Source organism: Thyridium curvatum, assembly GCF_004353045.1.
Source record: "Thyridium curvatum strain D216 chromosome Unknown NODE_5_length_802575_cov_81.998223, whole genome shotgun sequence".
Taxonomy (NCBI): domain Eukaryota; kingdom Fungi; phylum Ascomycota; class Sordariomycetes; order Thyridiales; family Thyridiaceae; genus Thyridium; species Thyridium curvatum.
Genome location: NW_022156760.1, coordinates 139,799 through 155,843, shown reverse-complemented (window position 1 = coordinate 155,843; position 16,045 = coordinate 139,799). Strand labels below are relative to the sequence as shown.

Sequence of the window (16,045 nt, the reverse complement as noted above, 5' to 3'; positions counted from 1 at the left end):
CTAGTACCCAGTAATTCAAGCGCCGGGCTGAGCCGACATGAGAGCAATTGATGGCTCTCAAATTGATGAACGAATAAACAGTACAGAGCTTGTCCTGGCAGTCCGACGTAGGTCATGAATGGCAAATGTGGCAGCCTGGAGTCGGAAGGATCGGCGATGCTGAGCAGAGCTCGTACTTGCTGGTAGTGCGGGGGAGGGTCAGCTTCGCCACTCTCATGCCAAGCATCCAATCCTTGCTCGGTTTGAAACATGTTTGACCTTTCTGCTATTAAAGAGCTCGAGAGTAACAATGTGATTGTACAGCGATCGGTTCAGCTTCAACACAATCTTCCGTTGGAATTGTGACCAATCTATGAATGATGGCGTCAGAGCTATGCTGAGGTTGCTTCCAACATGGGGGATTGTGTGTCGTAGGTACATGGGATGGGGATGACAGGCTAACATCATTGGGAATTCCTCGAACTACCCGCAAGCCCGCTTCGTAGTAGCTACTCAGCTTCCGCTCCGGCCTGGGAAGAGACAGCGAGGTTGACATGCGGATCCGGGTGCCGAGTCCGGTCTTGGCGCGACCTGACCAACTGTTGAAGGTCCCCGGAGACATTTCTCAGTGGGTCAGGCTACAAAAGACCGCCTGGTCACACCCTCGAGATCGCTGCGACTCATGAGGGCCACTGTTGATGTGGCACGCTTTGTGCCTCAAATAGATCAAAGCTCATTGAGCTGCCACCTGTAATGGCAGTGTCTAGGTCGGCTTTGGCGTACTGGTCTTGCAAGAAGTCGCTCATTGGGACTTATAAGTAGACTGGGATGCTGACTAGCGCACCACACTCACTCACCATAATCCTCATCCACGAGACGAAAACCATTTCCTGGGCAGCATTGACATGCTTGATATCATTGTTCTTAATTATTTTCTGCTCTGCTGTAATCAGTGAATTAAGAGAACCCGAATCCGTTGAAACAGTCACGATTTCTTACATCCATCGAAGTCGTGACGCAAGCCGACCAGCTCGGTCCCGAGCGGAACCGAACCATCCTGTCTGCACGAATCCTGCGTTGATCCCACCGCGTCAGCAATGCCTGTGCCGCGACAGCAGCCAAGACGGCCTCTCAGCCAATGCAAATAGACCTGACACTAACGTTGAACAATATGCTCCCACAAAAGATGACCCTGTGGGTGGGCTCTTCCAGCTCGGCAGTAGTTGAAACTGCCGCCTACCGATGGGATCTTCGCAAACGCAGCTTAAACTCTGAGGCTGGCCGGTCCTCCCCAGCCCGAGGTCCGGGGAAACAGCAAGCCATTGCAATTGTCTTATCTATATAGGGACGGCATGGTGATACCAACTCAGCTATACCCCGACCCCTCCTACCCTTCGCTGACGGTGGAACACAACATCATCGCAAACCTCAAAATGCAGCAGACAACGACCATTTTGCTCTGTAAGTAATATCAATCCCATGGCAAGTTACTCATGAAACTGATCAGGATATCTTCCCTTCCATAGCTTCACTCGGCCTCGTCTCGGCCTACGGCCCATGGAGCAGTGGTGGCAATCCGTGGGGAGGCGGAGGATACGGCGGACAGGATGACTCGGGATCAGACACGTCAACTGGGTTCCCAGGCATATCGAGTGGGAGCAGCTCCTTCGCTGGCTTCGACATTAGCGCCGCAACGCATTACCGGACCATCCACGGGATACTCGCTGCCATCGCCTTCATCGGCCTCTTCCCGCTGGGCTCGATCCTCATGCGCATCGTTCCCGGCAAGTTCGCCATCTGGGCTCATGCTATCACGCAGATCGTCGCATACATCGTCTTTGCTGCCGCCGCCGCTCTAGGCTTCTACCTGGTCCACATCGTGCGAATCCCGTTTGGAAACGGAAATCTGGTAAGCCACGAACAATCGACCCGGGACCCTTCCAAATCTAAACCTATGCTGACCACACCCGCTCGGCCAGTTGAGCAACGATGCAGTCAACTACCACCCTATCATCGGTATCGTTGTGCTGGCCGCCCTTCTCATCCAACCCGTGCTAGGCCTCATCCACCACGCGCGGTTCAAGCGTCTGCGACGGCGCCAGGTCTGGTCCTACCTGCACATCTGGAACGGGCGCATCTTCATTACACTGGGGATCATTAATGGCGGGCTGGGGCTTGGGCTGGCTAGGGCCGGAGTGCCGGCCAAGGTGGCCTACTCGGTCGTGGCCGCCGTGATGTGGATCCTATGGGTGCTGGCCGCCATCTTTGGGGAGGCGAAGAGGGCGAGAGCTGCCAGAAAGGAGTCCAGGAGGAGTTCAAGGTCACGTGAGTGGAAGAAATAAGAGGTACAGCTGCTGCTTCAAGTCACGGCTCTCATCAAGGTTTTGAGGAGGATCATTATTTAGATAAAGTTCTGTAGTGTCGATACTGTGTGCCTTGCTTTGAGACAGATCATATGAAGACTACTCAAGACTGCAGGCTGCGCGTTTACCTTTCAGGTAATGACCCAATACAGGCAGGTGCTTCCCCATCCTGTTCACTCCGGAATATCTTCCATATCGATCCAATAGCATCCCATGCCGCCTCGAGGCATTTCCCGCTCGATTCAAGGCTTGTGCAGAGAAACAGAACAAAGAGACCGGAAGACTGGAAGCAATTGGCGCGAGTGGGAGAATGGCGACCCATGCGACAGATCAGGCGAAACCAAACCATGATGAGTTAGGCAAATTGTAGGCTCCCGTCATATAATGAGGGGAACTAGCTGGCGTGAGATCAAATATCAAGATGAAGGCAGAGGGAAGAATTTGCGATGTTCTTGTTTGTTGTTCTGATGATAGGTTTATACAGGTTAGAGTGAGGTGTAATGGTGATTGATTGATTCTATTCAGGTATAAAAGATGACAAAGAAATCTAGTGCTGAGTTGATGTATTGCCAACAAGAGATGGCCGGTTTGAGGTTCAAAGCACTGTGAGTGGGCAGTGGCACGGTTTGTGGTGCCGGCAATCCATAATGAAAAAACCCTTGCCCATCAGGGATTCTTCTCGGATCCTCCTAGCGACTCATCTTGCTATGAGCCTTCACGATCTCTTCAAGATGCGTGGTCTCTAGAATGTGAAAGTTGACACCATCAGCAGCAAGGTGTTTCAACAGCCACTCTCTCTGATCCTCCACGTACATAATCATGGCAGGATCCTCTTCGGTAGATGCCTCATGGATGATGATGTCCCTTAAACAGGTATGCTTTCCCGCACGGATGTCCAGTGCCAATCGTTCCATGCCTTCATATTCCCAGCTGATGAGGTGCGTGATGGTGAGCTTCCGCAATCTCGGTGTCGACGAGAACAGATTGGTGAAGCAGTTGTCGTCCGAGCCCCATATAGCTCGTCGGTCGAATGTGATCTCCTCGAGAGCCTGGAACTGGGACAGATCGCGAATAGAATATGCTTGGTCCTCCAGCGAAACTTGGTTCCAGTGCTCACTGAATGTGCAATCCAAGTTGATATGCAGAGACTTCAGCTTCTTCTGGAAAGGCACTAGTGCCTCGATGATATAGGCCGGTGTTGCTTGCCACTCAAACATGCCGCTGTGTGAGCAGCTGTCATAGTAGTAGAAATGTTCCAGACCGGGGCACAGTGAGAAGCAATCCTCGAGGTCTTCCTGGCTGAGGCTGCAGTGCGTAAGGGTGAGGGTCTTCAACTTGCTGAACTGGTGAATGTCCACATCCCCCATCTCTTGGTACCTCAGCTCCTGCACCATCGTGCGATCGAATTCAGCATCAGGCAAACCAATCATGGACATAAAATGACCATTTCCCACGGAGAACAACTGATGAAGAACCAGGTCCTCCACAGATGGTAGAGGTGGTAGGATTGATGTGCAAGAGTACCACGGCTCGCCATCATCACACATTGCTCCGGTGTCTGTCACGAATGTGGAGCAGGTCGAAAAGTATGCTGGAACCTCGATATCGATCTTCTTGGCATATGTGCCAGCAAGCTGAAGGAGAAATGCCAGGAGAAAACGATGCTGAACCTTCCAGGTCATTTGATGCCATTGTCCAGGGGCAACCAGTGAAGATTGGCTTGACTGCAACCCCAACAACTGGACAGACTCGCTCTTGAGGCTTTGGAAGACAGACGGAGTAGGCTCCGGTGGTGTGATAGGAATCTCTATGGTGCGCGTGAACGTGGCGTAATGTCGATGCTCCATAAAGGTCCGAGCCAAGAGGTGGAGGCTGATGAAGCGGCCTGGGCACCCTTCCCAAAAGCTCTTGAGGTGCCGATATTGATGTGGCAAGACACGAGCTCGAATGAATTGAGAGGTCGCACCCAGGGAGATAAGAGCAAGCATGCGCTCAGTGTAGTCGGTGCTGGAACAAGGCTCAGCAAGGAAACGGCAGATATTGTCCACCACCTCTGGAGGGAGACCGTCCAGTCGTGGAGGCATTATGGGAAGGAAGGGCAGTGTTCAGTTCAGTGCTCAAGGCTGTCGGCAAGCTGTGAGGATGGTTGAAGGACTCAAGACGTTCAAGGTTGAGTTGCAGGTAGAATTCCAGGTAATATTTAAAGAGAAAGAAAGACTTTTTATACGTATCTGTAGAGCTATACCCATATCGCAAGCTGGATGTGGTTGTTCACTCAATAAAGAGTTAATTCAACAACTGCGTCTTGGTTGGAAAATGCAATTCACTGAGAATTCACTAATTTAGAAAACACAGAATAGTTAAAACACACATTCTCGGTGAATCACTCGGTTATGATATACCAGGATATGCCAAATAGTGAAGTAATCAAACTGAGTCGGCCGACAAGCGCCATGCCCTCTGCAAGCGACTTTAAGAACATCGAAGAGATGTATGTTCAGAAGACTCATGCCACTTTCATGATGGAGCTCTTAACTGTTTCTATATGCAGATGTCTATCTCTGCAAACATCAACGTCTTGCATTGCGAGAAGCTTTAGATTCTCTTTGAAGTTGCACAGACAAGAACTAGGATTGATATTGGCTACTAGCTCTGTATCTTACACAAAGACCTTGACCCACATCAAGGGTGTTTGATTGAATGAGTGATGATTCACTGTATAAACAACAAGCACATATACACACATGACAGTCTCGTGTTTGGGTAGAGTCACTGATGAATGGTTGACAAGCAAGTTCCAGCACGCACCAAAGTTTAGTTTATGGGTAACACCTGCTGATCTTTCCGTCCTGTACACGAAATCGCGAAAGTGTCCTTCTTTCAGCCGCCGCTCCAGCACTTGGTAAAACAATAAGCAGCACAACTGTCCTCCTTTCAGGTGTTGCCCAGACCCTAGTGAATAATCCATGGCTCCATTCATTCCCACGAATTCTCTAGGTTCTCTGATAGAAAGTTCGAACCTCACCACGCTCCTGCCATGGCTTTGCACCGGTGGCACCATACCAATCATCTACCCGACGTTCTTCCTCCTCTTCTTCCTTGATTGATTCTTCAACTCCCGTGAGAATAACCAGTTGCAAGTTTGGAAATGCTCCATCGTGAATTGCAGAATCGAATGCAGCCATCACTGGAGGGTTCGGTATGCCGCACTGACTAAGCCTGAGCTCCCTTAACTGGGGGCAGTTTGTAATTAAGCGGACAAGGCAATGTTTGTCCGCTTGAGCGATCGAGTTGAAGTTGACAGTCAGCTTTTTAAGTGCTGACAATGGGGGTACAGAACCCAGCAGATCGTTGTCGGTCCATGCTGCTGGATTCTCCGTCCAGTATTCGCATGCGCATGCTATATCAACCTCGATGGTTTCAAGAGTTCGTTGGGTGGGCAGAAGGGAACCAAAAAGTGCTTTTGGTGTGGCATGATCCATCAGGTCAAGATCATATTGCGCCCACAGTTCATAGCGTTGCTTGTACTCGAATTGTTTGAGCTTTGGACAGGAAATGACAATCGACTCCACAGCATGGGCTCCCATGACACAGTTGTTGAACCTGAGTAGTGTCAGATTCTTGAAATGCTGAGTGGTAATGTCAGGAGCCTTCTCGATCCTGCTGATGTTGACCAACTGTAGAATCTTGAGTTTCGGCATGGATTTAGTCAATCGAAAGATATTGGCCTTGTCGCTTGTAAGCAGGTCGTCAAGTCGCAACCTTGTCAAGCGCTTGAGGTGGCGCACTCTAGGGACGCTCACATCCCCAGCAATCGGTGCTTGTCTCTCAGGTCTGATGATCCCGTTGAGATAGGAGGGCATTGTGACAGACATTCTCTGTAGTCGTTCCGAAGCTAGATTCATCAAAAACACCAGGAGGTATGTGTTTTGCGTGAATAAGGGAAAGCCGTAGAATTTCTCAAGGTTGCAGTCAGAACTGTTCAGTGTGAAGGCATTCTCTAACGCAGCACCCCACGGTTGCATGCTCTGAAATGTTGGGGTGCTCCTATGCACTGGGTTCTGCTGAAAGTGAATGAACCTGATATGTTTTGGAAGCTCAGGATGCTCTATTAATGTGCACACCAGCTTCAGCATATTGATGTCTTGGGTCGGAGTTCCCAGCCAGAAGGCCTGAATACGACGGTATTGGTATGGAATGACAAGCTGGTGAAACGCCCGACAGGTCTCTCCCAAACGCACAAGCCCTAGCATTCGTTGTGCATGATCGTTTTCGGGGAACGGGTGCTCGAGGTTCTCGCAAATCTGGAGCCAGAGCTCGGGAGGGAAAGGGTTCCTGTCTTTAGGACGAGGCATTGATGGCTGAAGAAGAATTCTAGAAGATCAGGCAAAGATAAGGAATGAGCGGTGCCTCAAACCTGGCACATGTTCTAGCCTTTACAAAGTCCCTAGCAGTGTGATTAATTACAATAAGTGATCCCCAGCTTGTCGTGATCACACAAAGAGCCTTTGGTTTGAACAAGCCATGCGATCACATCACAAAAAAGCGGATTTAGCCAAACTTTTGATAGTTGATATTAAATTCAGCAGAAAGAGAATAAGGGTGATTGACACTAGTTGTTTTGTGTTCCAAGAGCCATAAAGAAGGGCAAAAGGGGCCGAATCAACCAAGGCCGCTTTATGCCTCAGGATCACAAATGATAGGCCTTGCATCTTCTTCAGTCAGGTTGAGGTAGTGGAGTATCTGTCTGTTGGACCCTTTCCCATTAAAGAAAAACAATGTTGCACCCCTTGAAAGAAGGTGGGGGACTTTCCAAAGCCTCAAGCCAACAAAGCAGCAAATGCAGCCGCAAGTGCAGCCGCACTGACTCCATGAACAGCAGCACCAGCGGTCGGAACAGCACTTGGCGGACCAGTCATGGAGTTGGTCATTGTGGCAGTCATGGAGTTGGTCATCGAGCCTGTCATGGAACCACTGGTGGACTGAGGCATTCCCGAACTTGTAGCAGGAGTCGTGCTGTTGGGAACCGGAGCGACTGCGGCCCCATATTGGTCGCACACGGGGTTGGGCGAGAGAGGGCAGGTATCCTTGATACAGATTGCCTGCAGCTCTTTATCGGTGGGCGGAACGGCGGCGGCGGGTGGGCTGCATCGCAGGCCGAACAGCTGGTTGAGAGCCATGCCGACCATCTCAAGGTCTTCCTTGGCGACACCGAAAGACGCGGCGGACATTGCCACCTGCTGGACAAAGTACCCAAGCTCGTTGGGCCCCAGATCCATGAACTTGTGTACTTTGGCCTGTTGCAACCAAAATTAGCTTTATCCACATAGCTTTAAGTATCAGTCGTGACTGACCATCGACGTTTGACCATCGTAGGCTGGGAATCCGTTCATGCCGTACTGGGAGCATCCCAGGAGTGCGCCGAAGAACTCGTACAGATGGGTGAGAAGGAAGCTGCCAAACATATCTCTGATTAGCTTTGCACGATCCCGACTTCCTTGGACATTTTACGTACTATTGGTGGGATGTATTGTCATTCGCAGCCATGTTCTTCTTCAAGGGGTCGGCGCCGCCCCCATCAAGGAAATTGACAGAAACACCAGCATTGCCCCCGCGGTTTGTCGACTTAAGATCGCCGTTGAAGTAGGGTAAAAGGTTGACTTCCGTACCGTTGTACATCCCGGGGGCAAGGATACCGTCGACCTTGATGCCGACATTCGGGGTAGTGTCTGTATGATTGTTTAGTCAGGAGCTGGACGGTAAGGGAGGGTTCGTAATGGAGGCATACAGTTGCCGATAACAGCCGTGTTGACGACAAGGGTCAGAACGGCGAGCTGATTTGCACCGGTGTTATTTTTGAGCAGAGCGGTCGTGTAATAGTCACATATGGACATATTTGTTGGGCGCTGGGACATCACGAGCCCGGCCGAGGCCAATGTCAATACAGATCGTGTGAAATGCATCGTGAACTGAGTAAGGGAATCGATCGTTCAGGATACTTGCAAATTCTTTGATGATGACAAAACTTGCTACGGGACGAGAAAGCGTAGCCTAGGGCATGGCGGACACGGCGCTCCTTTATTACATACACTTCGCCTCGGGGTGGTATCAAGGTAATACACGTACACCGACTAGCACCATACCTCACATTGTTTGCATCAGGGAGTCGCGGATCACTCGCCACCACGGACGAATGAAAGGCCGAAAGTCGAAGAATTGGATAGAGTTGATGCCATCCTAATATCCATTAGACTTGCGCACTGTGTACCTAGCTAACTCTCGTTCTCAAGTCTCTCACACTCTGGAGAATGAGCTAGCCAAACCCGAGCCAGTCCATCATTCTCCGGAGCATCGATTCCCTTGGTCGACAGCCCATAGAAATACGGGGAAACATATCAATAAAGAGGAATGCCACTTTGCGTCAAGGGCCAAAGATAACAGTCTTGGAATTTATTATTACACGCTTCTGATTGAACATTCCAAGCTTGACTACCGAAGCCTGCCGCAGAATGCGAAGGAGCCGTCGTCCCCTTGAGCTGTTATTGTAGCACAAGATCTCTAACCAAGCTAAGAGTTCGGATGTTGTCTCTCAATCTCGCGCTGTCATTCCTTGGGATGTTACCCCCTGCCAGGAGTAGTTACGTGCCGATGAACTCAAGCTCAAAGACAACCCCCAATCAAGATGTGGGCTTTACCAACCAGCGTCGATCCCAAGCTCTTAGCCCCGGATAAGGCTGTTTCCAGCCCTTTCGGCGCTGAGCTAGCACGCAGTTCAGCCTAGCGCATCGCTCGGGAAGCATCTGCTCCGTCGGGTAGCGAGCTTTCCGCCCAATAGACTGGCGCGTGATGTCAATCGGCCGAATCAAGTAATATCAATTGACAGTTTGCAGCTTTGAAGAGCTAAGAAAGGTGTTTGCTACTCTTCGATGATGTCAACGTATCCTGAAGAGGTTACACCTATGCTCATCTACACATACACACTAGAGGATTTAGATTTATCGTCATTCGGCCCCTATCATTGCTAGATCCAAGGGCCGACCGACACTGTGTTCTAAAGCACATAGCGGATAGACCATTTCCTCGGCGCACCACACCCGCGAGAACCGGCACTTGTAACTCTATTCGATTATTCCGACATGTGTTGGACTCACGCTAATCGATCTGAGGATGGACCACTGTTGCTTTCACGATCTCTGAATCTCCAACTCCAGTGACTCTCAGCATCCCGTATCAGCTCCTGCATGCTAGAGATAAATGCGCCGTGCGATCCTCGAAACTTCAGTCCTCGATCAAGGCATAACCTTGCATACCGGATGGCTTTGACAGCTTCTCCTACCCCATTCCACTCGAGGGCGGCCCGATAGTATGCCTCGTGCATCCTTCCCATCGCCCCTTCAAGCTCGACTAGCTGGATGAGAAGTTCGGCCTTGTCCGGCGAAGCTGTGGACTCTGGTGAATAGTCATCCAGCTCCTTCCATAGCTGGTGGATGCTTGTGATCCGTGCATCGGATTCTGCTGCAATGTGTGACTCAGCAGTACATCGGGAACAGCTACAACCGAACCCCCAGTCTTTTCGCAGTTTCTTTTGCCTGTTACTACGAAGTTGCAAGGGACTAGCTCTCCCGTCAGCTATGAGAACCAACACAACCTAAGATCCCGGCATCAACTCACTCGTAGTACGCCACGGAAAGCTCTTCCCCTGGAAGGATGTCGGTTACAGCCACAACCTTATGCAAGAAGGTGCTTGGGTCAAAGTAATACGCACAATTCGGTGTGCAGTCGTGATTTAACCGGGAGACTTTTGCTGCGGTCAGAAGACAAGATCCGGGCCCTAGACTGTTGACATAACATACCTTCAGTAAATATGGAGTGAAACTCCCAGCCTTGGTCCGGGATGGTCGTTCGAAAGGCGTTCGTTGCGAATATGTCATACGAGTCCTCTCCTGGGTTGGATACATGATCGTGCTTGGAAAGCTTGAAGAATTCTGACCGGTGAGGCTCTGGGAGGTCCGCAGCGGCATGCTGAAGCAAGGATGCCAAACCTGCCCTATTCGCCGTCCTGACTGCTCGCCCATCAAGCATTACTGCCGGAGAACGGCTCAGAACCTGATGACCTGTTCGGATTGGCTGTGTTGCGATCAGGCCGATTCCTTTTCCAGGGATCTGAACATCTTTGAACCGTTTGGTATCTCTTAACCATGGTTGCTCATTGATCGACTCAATATCATCTTGGAAGACAGATAGGCGGGAGAGTTCGTGAAACCTCTCCTCCGTCGTAATGATTGATACGTCCTCTCCTTGCTTGAAATGGCGGTTGGTGTAGGTGCAGAACTTCTCATGCGAAAAGGGATAGCACCGTCCTTTCCGAAAAGATCTTGCTCTGGCGGACCGCTGGGTTACATGGCTGTCGGCTGTGGTACGATTCGTCACAAGGTCAGCTACTTGGCAGACTTGGGGCTGGAACCGGAGCGCCTGCGCGACAGTGAAGCGGTCTTCATGGCCTGACCACGCTTCACTCAGTGCAGCATCCGCGACTAGTGCGCATACAAATAGTGATAGAATGTGCCACATTTTTGATAGTTCTCGGGTGGTGGTGGTCTAGATTTCGTAGAACAAAATGTGCGGCCTGGCCCGGCTGTCGTGTCACTATTCTGTTTTGTGGATTACGAGTGTGGCGGCGGTTGGTCCCGGGTCGTGTTTCACATGTGCAACAGATCTATCACCACGGCGGACGGTCAGTGCACCACAGAGCTTTTGTAGATCTTGTCAAGATTAAGTGGAACATGGCTGAGTTTAATTCATTGCTCTACGTGCACAGCTCATAGATATTAACTCATCTGGGGTTGCTGTTGTGATTTGCACTGGGCACTTTACTTATCCCGATTCCCACTATGCTCCACATATGATGGCGGACTCTGCCAACAGAATCAGTGAGGTGGGTTAGATGAAATCGATACATCGAGCATGATCACAATCGTGATGAACATGAAGCGCATTGGTACGATACGGAGGCTTTCTGCTCACATCGTGGACCTTGGCTCCCCGATGCCAGGCTCGGCGAGTGGGGCATGAGCGTCCTTTACTCACTTCACCGCCCGCTTAACTACGTGTGATTCTCTGTCTTTTCTACTCTGGCCTTTCTATTACATGACAGACAGTTGAGCGGGAAGATCATGACTAACTTCCCGCCAATCGACATGGCAATTGCCTGTTCACAGCCTCGCTTCCCCGGGGACGTCGAGCCCAAGCGCCTGTCCCGCTTGGCGCTCAAGTACATCGCGGACCACAACGGAGGCGATGACTACGCCTGCTCCTGGACGAAGATAGCGTGGAGAACATTCTTGCACTTCCAGAGCAGCCACGCAGCTTACTCAGCTACGGTTTCGGGAACGTGGACCGGGACGAGGCCTGCTGGGTCAAAGTCATCAGCAACAGGATGAAGACGGAATATGAGGGAGGCGGCGGTAGGTGGTGGCTGCGAGTGGGCGTCGCGGACCACCTGTGGTCCATTTGGTTCATGCCCTGACCCGGACTTCTACGTCGAGGAGATGGGCTGGCCGGATACAGAGGACGGAGTACAGAACATCTGGGGTCCGCCAGATCACTGGCAAAGTCAGATAATGGCAGCTCATTTCTGTTGATTTGGTGCTTAGAATACACAGACGACACGTATGGGCAAAAGAACAAGCACAATCATTTGCTAGAGGCGGCGCCAAGCGACATCCTTTCTGCGTATCTCGGAACAGAGCAATTCCAGCATGGAGGCGTCTGGACCGCTGCCAAGACCGAGACTATTGATGCAGGTGCGCCTGCAGTTGCCGACGCTAGGCATAGATGCTGACGGGATAGGACCGTCTCTGAGGCTGTGGTCAAGTTTGAGCATACGCCTGCATATGCACTAGACTCCTATGAAAAGAAAACCATGGCACATCGCTGGTTTTTCTTTTCTTCGACGGCGCCTCGGTATTGGATTAAGGACAGAGATTCAAGCCTCCGACACCGCCCTCCGGACATTCAGAAGTGTCTCACCTCTCGCCAATCATGCCCAGAGATTATAGGGTCATGCGCCGATGATTCGGATTCATTAAACCTTCTCTAGCATATAGCAAGCTTTGCTGGGGTGTTCGCCGTCAGCACGCACAAACAAGCCAATGGCGACCAGGTTCGAGTGTGGTGCTTCTGCAGATACGAGCCTGCCAACAGCGAGCGCCACACACATGTCGACGGCCTTCCGGACAATCGTGGGGGAGAGCTCCAGTTTTGGAAGAGAGATCTTCATGCTGACACTACCCGATGAGCCGCTGCATATTGATTGGTAGGTAACAGCAATGTCGGACCCTGGTGAACGAGGCTGATGGTGTTCGCATCTGATATTCTTTTCTATATTAAGCGCATGAACCCCGACCAGCCTGTCGGTAATCTGGTCGTGCACCATCTCATGCCTGCATCTACCCAAGTCACTCATTCTTTTTGAGATCTTTAGACGTCTCGATCAAAGATCCTTATCCACCATGCGCTTCAGTGCTGCCATTGTTCTCGTCGCCGGAGTCCTAGCCGCGGCTGTACCGAATGCTTGTCTGTCACCGAGCGACGCCGATAGCCTGGTCAAGGTCTACCGGGACCTGATCGCCGCGTACGATCCTGCCGTGGCTGACAAGTACCTCGCCGATAATTTCATCGAGTACAGCGACAGCATCAACATTCTCGCCGGCATGCCACTCGGAAGCCCTACCTTTCCCTCCAAGGATGTGTTCAAGCAAGTCCAGAGCGTCAACCCGCCTTTCCCTCTTGCGGTAGAGAAGGTCACTGGAGTTGCCTGCAACACGATATCGCTCATTTGGAGCGGCGCCTTCGGACAGGCGGCCAAAAGCGTGAGAGGCATTACTGTCATCACTGCGGCCAAGAAGGACGGTGCAAAGGGCTGCTGGAAGATCTCCAGACTTGATGTCGAGTTCAACTCAATCGCCTGGCTCGAGGATGAGGGAGGAAGCTACCAGTTGCCCCCGCGGCCTACCGCTTGAGGATTCGAGGATTGAAACATGCGGTGAGATCCCGGCTGGCGGATGGGGAACGAGTGGCCAGTTGGGCGAGAAATTAGGATGTAGTTGGTCTCGGTAGTCCCTAATCTAGTCACATATTCTTGCTTTGGCATCCTGAAGTAATGGAATGACTGGCTGAGCTCATCGGAGCCGCGGTTTTCAATGGCGCCAAGCTCGGCATGGCGCGCGTGGCGGCTTGATCTTTGCGCTAGCGTTATCGAGAGATTGTATGACGACAGTCAGTCTTAGGCACCAACCTCATTCTGTATAATGTTCCGTCAACGAGTAGTAAGAATCTCTCTCCGCCGAACGCCAAGTGGAATACATCCATGCCAAGGTCATATCCGCTCCGTCTGGCAACCTCAACATCACTGGTGATCGGATTCGCGCGCCGTCGTGGTGTCCGCACAGCGGCCATGAAACGGGCTGCAACGAGTTCCATGACTGGCGGGCGAGGTCCTAAGAAAGCGCGAGCAGCCATTGAGATACCCGAATATCACCTGACACCTTCCGCAAGAGATGACAGAGGCGAGATTATCTGGCCAGCTCCAGTCGAGAAGATAGAGGCGGCGAGGAGTTTCATTCTCGAATGGTGGGCCGATGCTCCCGAAACTTCACTACGGCCTCATTTGCCACCTCGACTGACTTGACAGCAGCGTATCTGCGGGTGAACGCACCTTGATCGTGCCAGATAAAGACGCCGATGGTCTCACTTCAGGAATGATACTGGAAAGGACATTGACATTACTTGGCCTCGACCCTGATCTGATCACCGCTTACCTATTAGAGAAGGGCACCACGGTGCATGATGAAGCGTCACGCGCGGCCATGACAGCTTTGAAACCCGCTTTCATCTTCGTGTTAGATCAGGGATCTAGACAGTCTCCACCGCTCGTCGAGGGCTCCCATCGCGGTTTGATTATTGACCATCACCATGCGCTTGAGGACGACCACCCCCAAGGCACCCTACACGTTACGGCCTGCCATTACCCGCCCGTAGCGACAACATCGTTGCTGACATATCTCATCTGCCATGAAATGCACGAGAAAGTGGAGGAGACTTGCGACTGGCTCTGCATAATGGGCACTCATGGTGACCTCGGCAACACCTTCAAGTGGGAGCCTCCGTTCCCAGATATGAAGGCTACGCTGAAGGTGCACACAAAGAAGGCCATCAACGACGCAGTCTCACTTATCAACGCCCCACGCAGAACAGCCTCTTATGACGTCCCGGGAGCGTGGAAGGCGCTGAGGGCCGCAAACTCCCCCAAGGCCTTGTTGAGCGACCCCAGCCTGCTCGCGGCGAGAGCAGAGGTCAATGCCGAGGTCGAGCGGTGCACCCACACGGCACCCAAGTTCTCGGCCGACGGGAGGATAGCGGTATTTCGTATCAGCTCGGCCGCCCAGGTGCATCCGGTCATCGCTACACGGTGGGCAGGCCACCTCAGCTCGAGCAAACTAGAAGTGGTGCTTGTGGCCAACGAGGGGTATCTGCCTGGCATGATCAACTTCTCTTGTCGAATTCCGCGGTGCGCCCGTGCAAGAGACCCTCCAGTCAACATCATCGAGGTACTGCGTGACGTCGCCGGGCGTGCTGCTGACCCGACGCTCCGAGAGCGGCTGGGTGATTCTTTTGCTCGTGGCCACAAGGAGGCAAGCGGCGGCATAGTTCCGAAGGCGGAGTTTGAAGAGTTCCTTGATGTGCTCGAGGTCGGCAAGAAGCCAGACACTTCTCCGAAGAAGGCCGCGGCTCAAGCGAACACGCTTCTGAATTACTTTGGAAAGGGATAGCCTATATCGATGGTACTTGAGCTGGTACTCAGACTTGGCGTTTTGGTGAACCATCACGCATTCATTAGCTTGTCTTCTTATGACGGTGGATCACTTCTTGTTGAATCAAAGGGTTGCAATGGATATTCTGCTTTTGGGGGCCACCCAAGCTGGACGCATATTGTACATGCATTCGTGATATTATACTAGTGCTGACTGTTCCTTCTGAACCGTTGTGTTCACCGAGGTTATATTAGCACCTATGCGGGCAAATTGAAGGAAAAAGAGCAATAGGCTCGACATTTGTAGCTTCTGCACTAACCCAGTTGAGTAGGTAGTCCATCGAGGAGTACAGAGATATGATGAGGTGAGGCAATGTGATCTTCGACTAAACAGGGTCATTGCTAAGAGGAGTCATTTCCAAAACGCAACATGTTAACTGAAATCATGGAGTTCTCAACCATAATCGGGCAGTATACTCGTCCTTCGTCAGAGCGCAACAGATCTTCTAATACTGAGCTCGCTTGCATCATTGTCTAGGTGTGAAGAAACATAACACCATCGATTTCAGCCATGTTCTATCCGAGGTTGCAGCACCTGTCTGTCAGCCTTGGACCGTTAAATACGGGGCTAGACCCGCTGGCCAAAAGCGCGACGGCTACCTCCATCATTTAGAGGCACTTGATGAAGCATAGCATGTCCTCACAAGCTCGTTCCGTTCGTGGTTAGGAAACCTTTTGTCATGGCCTTCGAGAGCAACAAGCTGACCAAATCCGGGACTATCGGTGCCAAGGTTCACTGTATCTCCCAAGGGTAGAGGATGAAGCTCAAAAGAATGGCCCAGGATGCGCACATCAACTTGCATCACGAGGCGCCTCCGCAATCCACATCAGT

The 16,045-nt window shown here is 51.6% G+C and overlaps 7 protein-coding genes across 7 annotated transcripts; 3 read left to right on the top strand and 4 right to left on the bottom strand.

The window, feature by feature from the left end:
- Nucleotides 1–1,150: 1,150 nt before the first annotated feature.
- On the top strand, nucleotides 1,151–2,321 carry E0L32_001270 (uncharacterized protein; the record flags this gene model as incomplete). The annotated part of the gene is made up of 4 exons (XM_031135330.1): nucleotides 1,151–1,263; nucleotides 1,325–1,440; nucleotides 1,506–1,888; nucleotides 1,959–2,321. 4 exons carry the CDS (start codon nucleotides 1,151–1,153, stop codon nucleotides 2,319–2,321), a joined length of 975 nt encoding a protein of 324 aa, XP_030991784.1.
- Nucleotides 2,322–3,031: 710 nt separating this feature from the next.
- E0L32_001269 (uncharacterized protein) lies at nucleotides 3,032–4,426 on the bottom strand (the record flags this gene model as incomplete). Its single annotated transcript, XM_031135329.1, has 1 exon — nucleotides 3,032–4,426. One exon carries the CDS (start codon nucleotides 4,424–4,426, stop codon nucleotides 3,032–3,034), a length of 1,395 nt encoding a protein of 464 aa, XP_030991783.1.
- A 909-nt stretch (nucleotides 4,427–5,335) lies between these two features.
- E0L32_001268 (uncharacterized protein) lies at nucleotides 5,336–6,697 on the bottom strand (the record flags this gene model as incomplete). Its single annotated transcript, XM_031135328.1, has 1 exon — nucleotides 5,336–6,697. One exon carries the CDS (start codon nucleotides 6,695–6,697, stop codon nucleotides 5,336–5,338), a length of 1,362 nt encoding a protein of 453 aa, XP_030991782.1.
- A 465-nt stretch (nucleotides 6,698–7,162) lies between these two features.
- On the bottom strand, nucleotides 7,163–8,305 carry E0L32_001267 (uncharacterized protein; the record flags this gene model as incomplete). The annotated part of the gene is made up of 4 exons (XM_031135327.1): nucleotides 7,163–7,639; nucleotides 7,697–7,796; nucleotides 7,858–8,071; nucleotides 8,131–8,305. 4 exons carry the CDS (start codon nucleotides 8,303–8,305, stop codon nucleotides 7,163–7,165), a joined length of 966 nt encoding a protein of 321 aa, XP_030991781.1.
- Nucleotides 8,306–9,309: 1,004 nt separating this feature from the next.
- On the bottom strand, nucleotides 9,310–10,913 carry E0L32_001266 (uncharacterized protein; the record flags this gene model as incomplete). Its single annotated transcript, XM_031135326.1, has 3 exons — nucleotides 9,310–9,322; nucleotides 9,653–9,857; nucleotides 10,196–10,913. 3 exons carry the CDS (start codon nucleotides 10,911–10,913, stop codon nucleotides 9,310–9,312), a joined length of 936 nt encoding a protein of 311 aa, XP_030991780.1.
- Nucleotides 10,914–12,853: 1,940 nt separating this feature from the next.
- Nucleotides 12,854–13,363, top strand: E0L32_001265 (uncharacterized protein; the record flags this gene model as incomplete). Its single annotated transcript, XM_031135325.1, has 1 exon — nucleotides 12,854–13,363. One exon carries the CDS (start codon nucleotides 12,854–12,856, stop codon nucleotides 13,361–13,363), a length of 510 nt encoding a protein of 169 aa, XP_030991779.1.
- A 434-nt stretch (nucleotides 13,364–13,797) lies between these two features.
- On the top strand, nucleotides 13,798–15,172 carry E0L32_001264 (uncharacterized protein; the record flags this gene model as incomplete). Its single annotated transcript, XM_031135324.1, has 2 exons — nucleotides 13,798–13,973; nucleotides 14,035–15,172. The coding sequence occupies 2 exons, from the start codon at nucleotides 13,798–13,800 to the stop codon at nucleotides 15,170–15,172; spliced, it is 1,314 nt and encodes a 437-aa protein (XP_030991778.1).
- Between the last annotated feature and the right edge of the window lie 873 nt (nucleotides 15,173–16,045).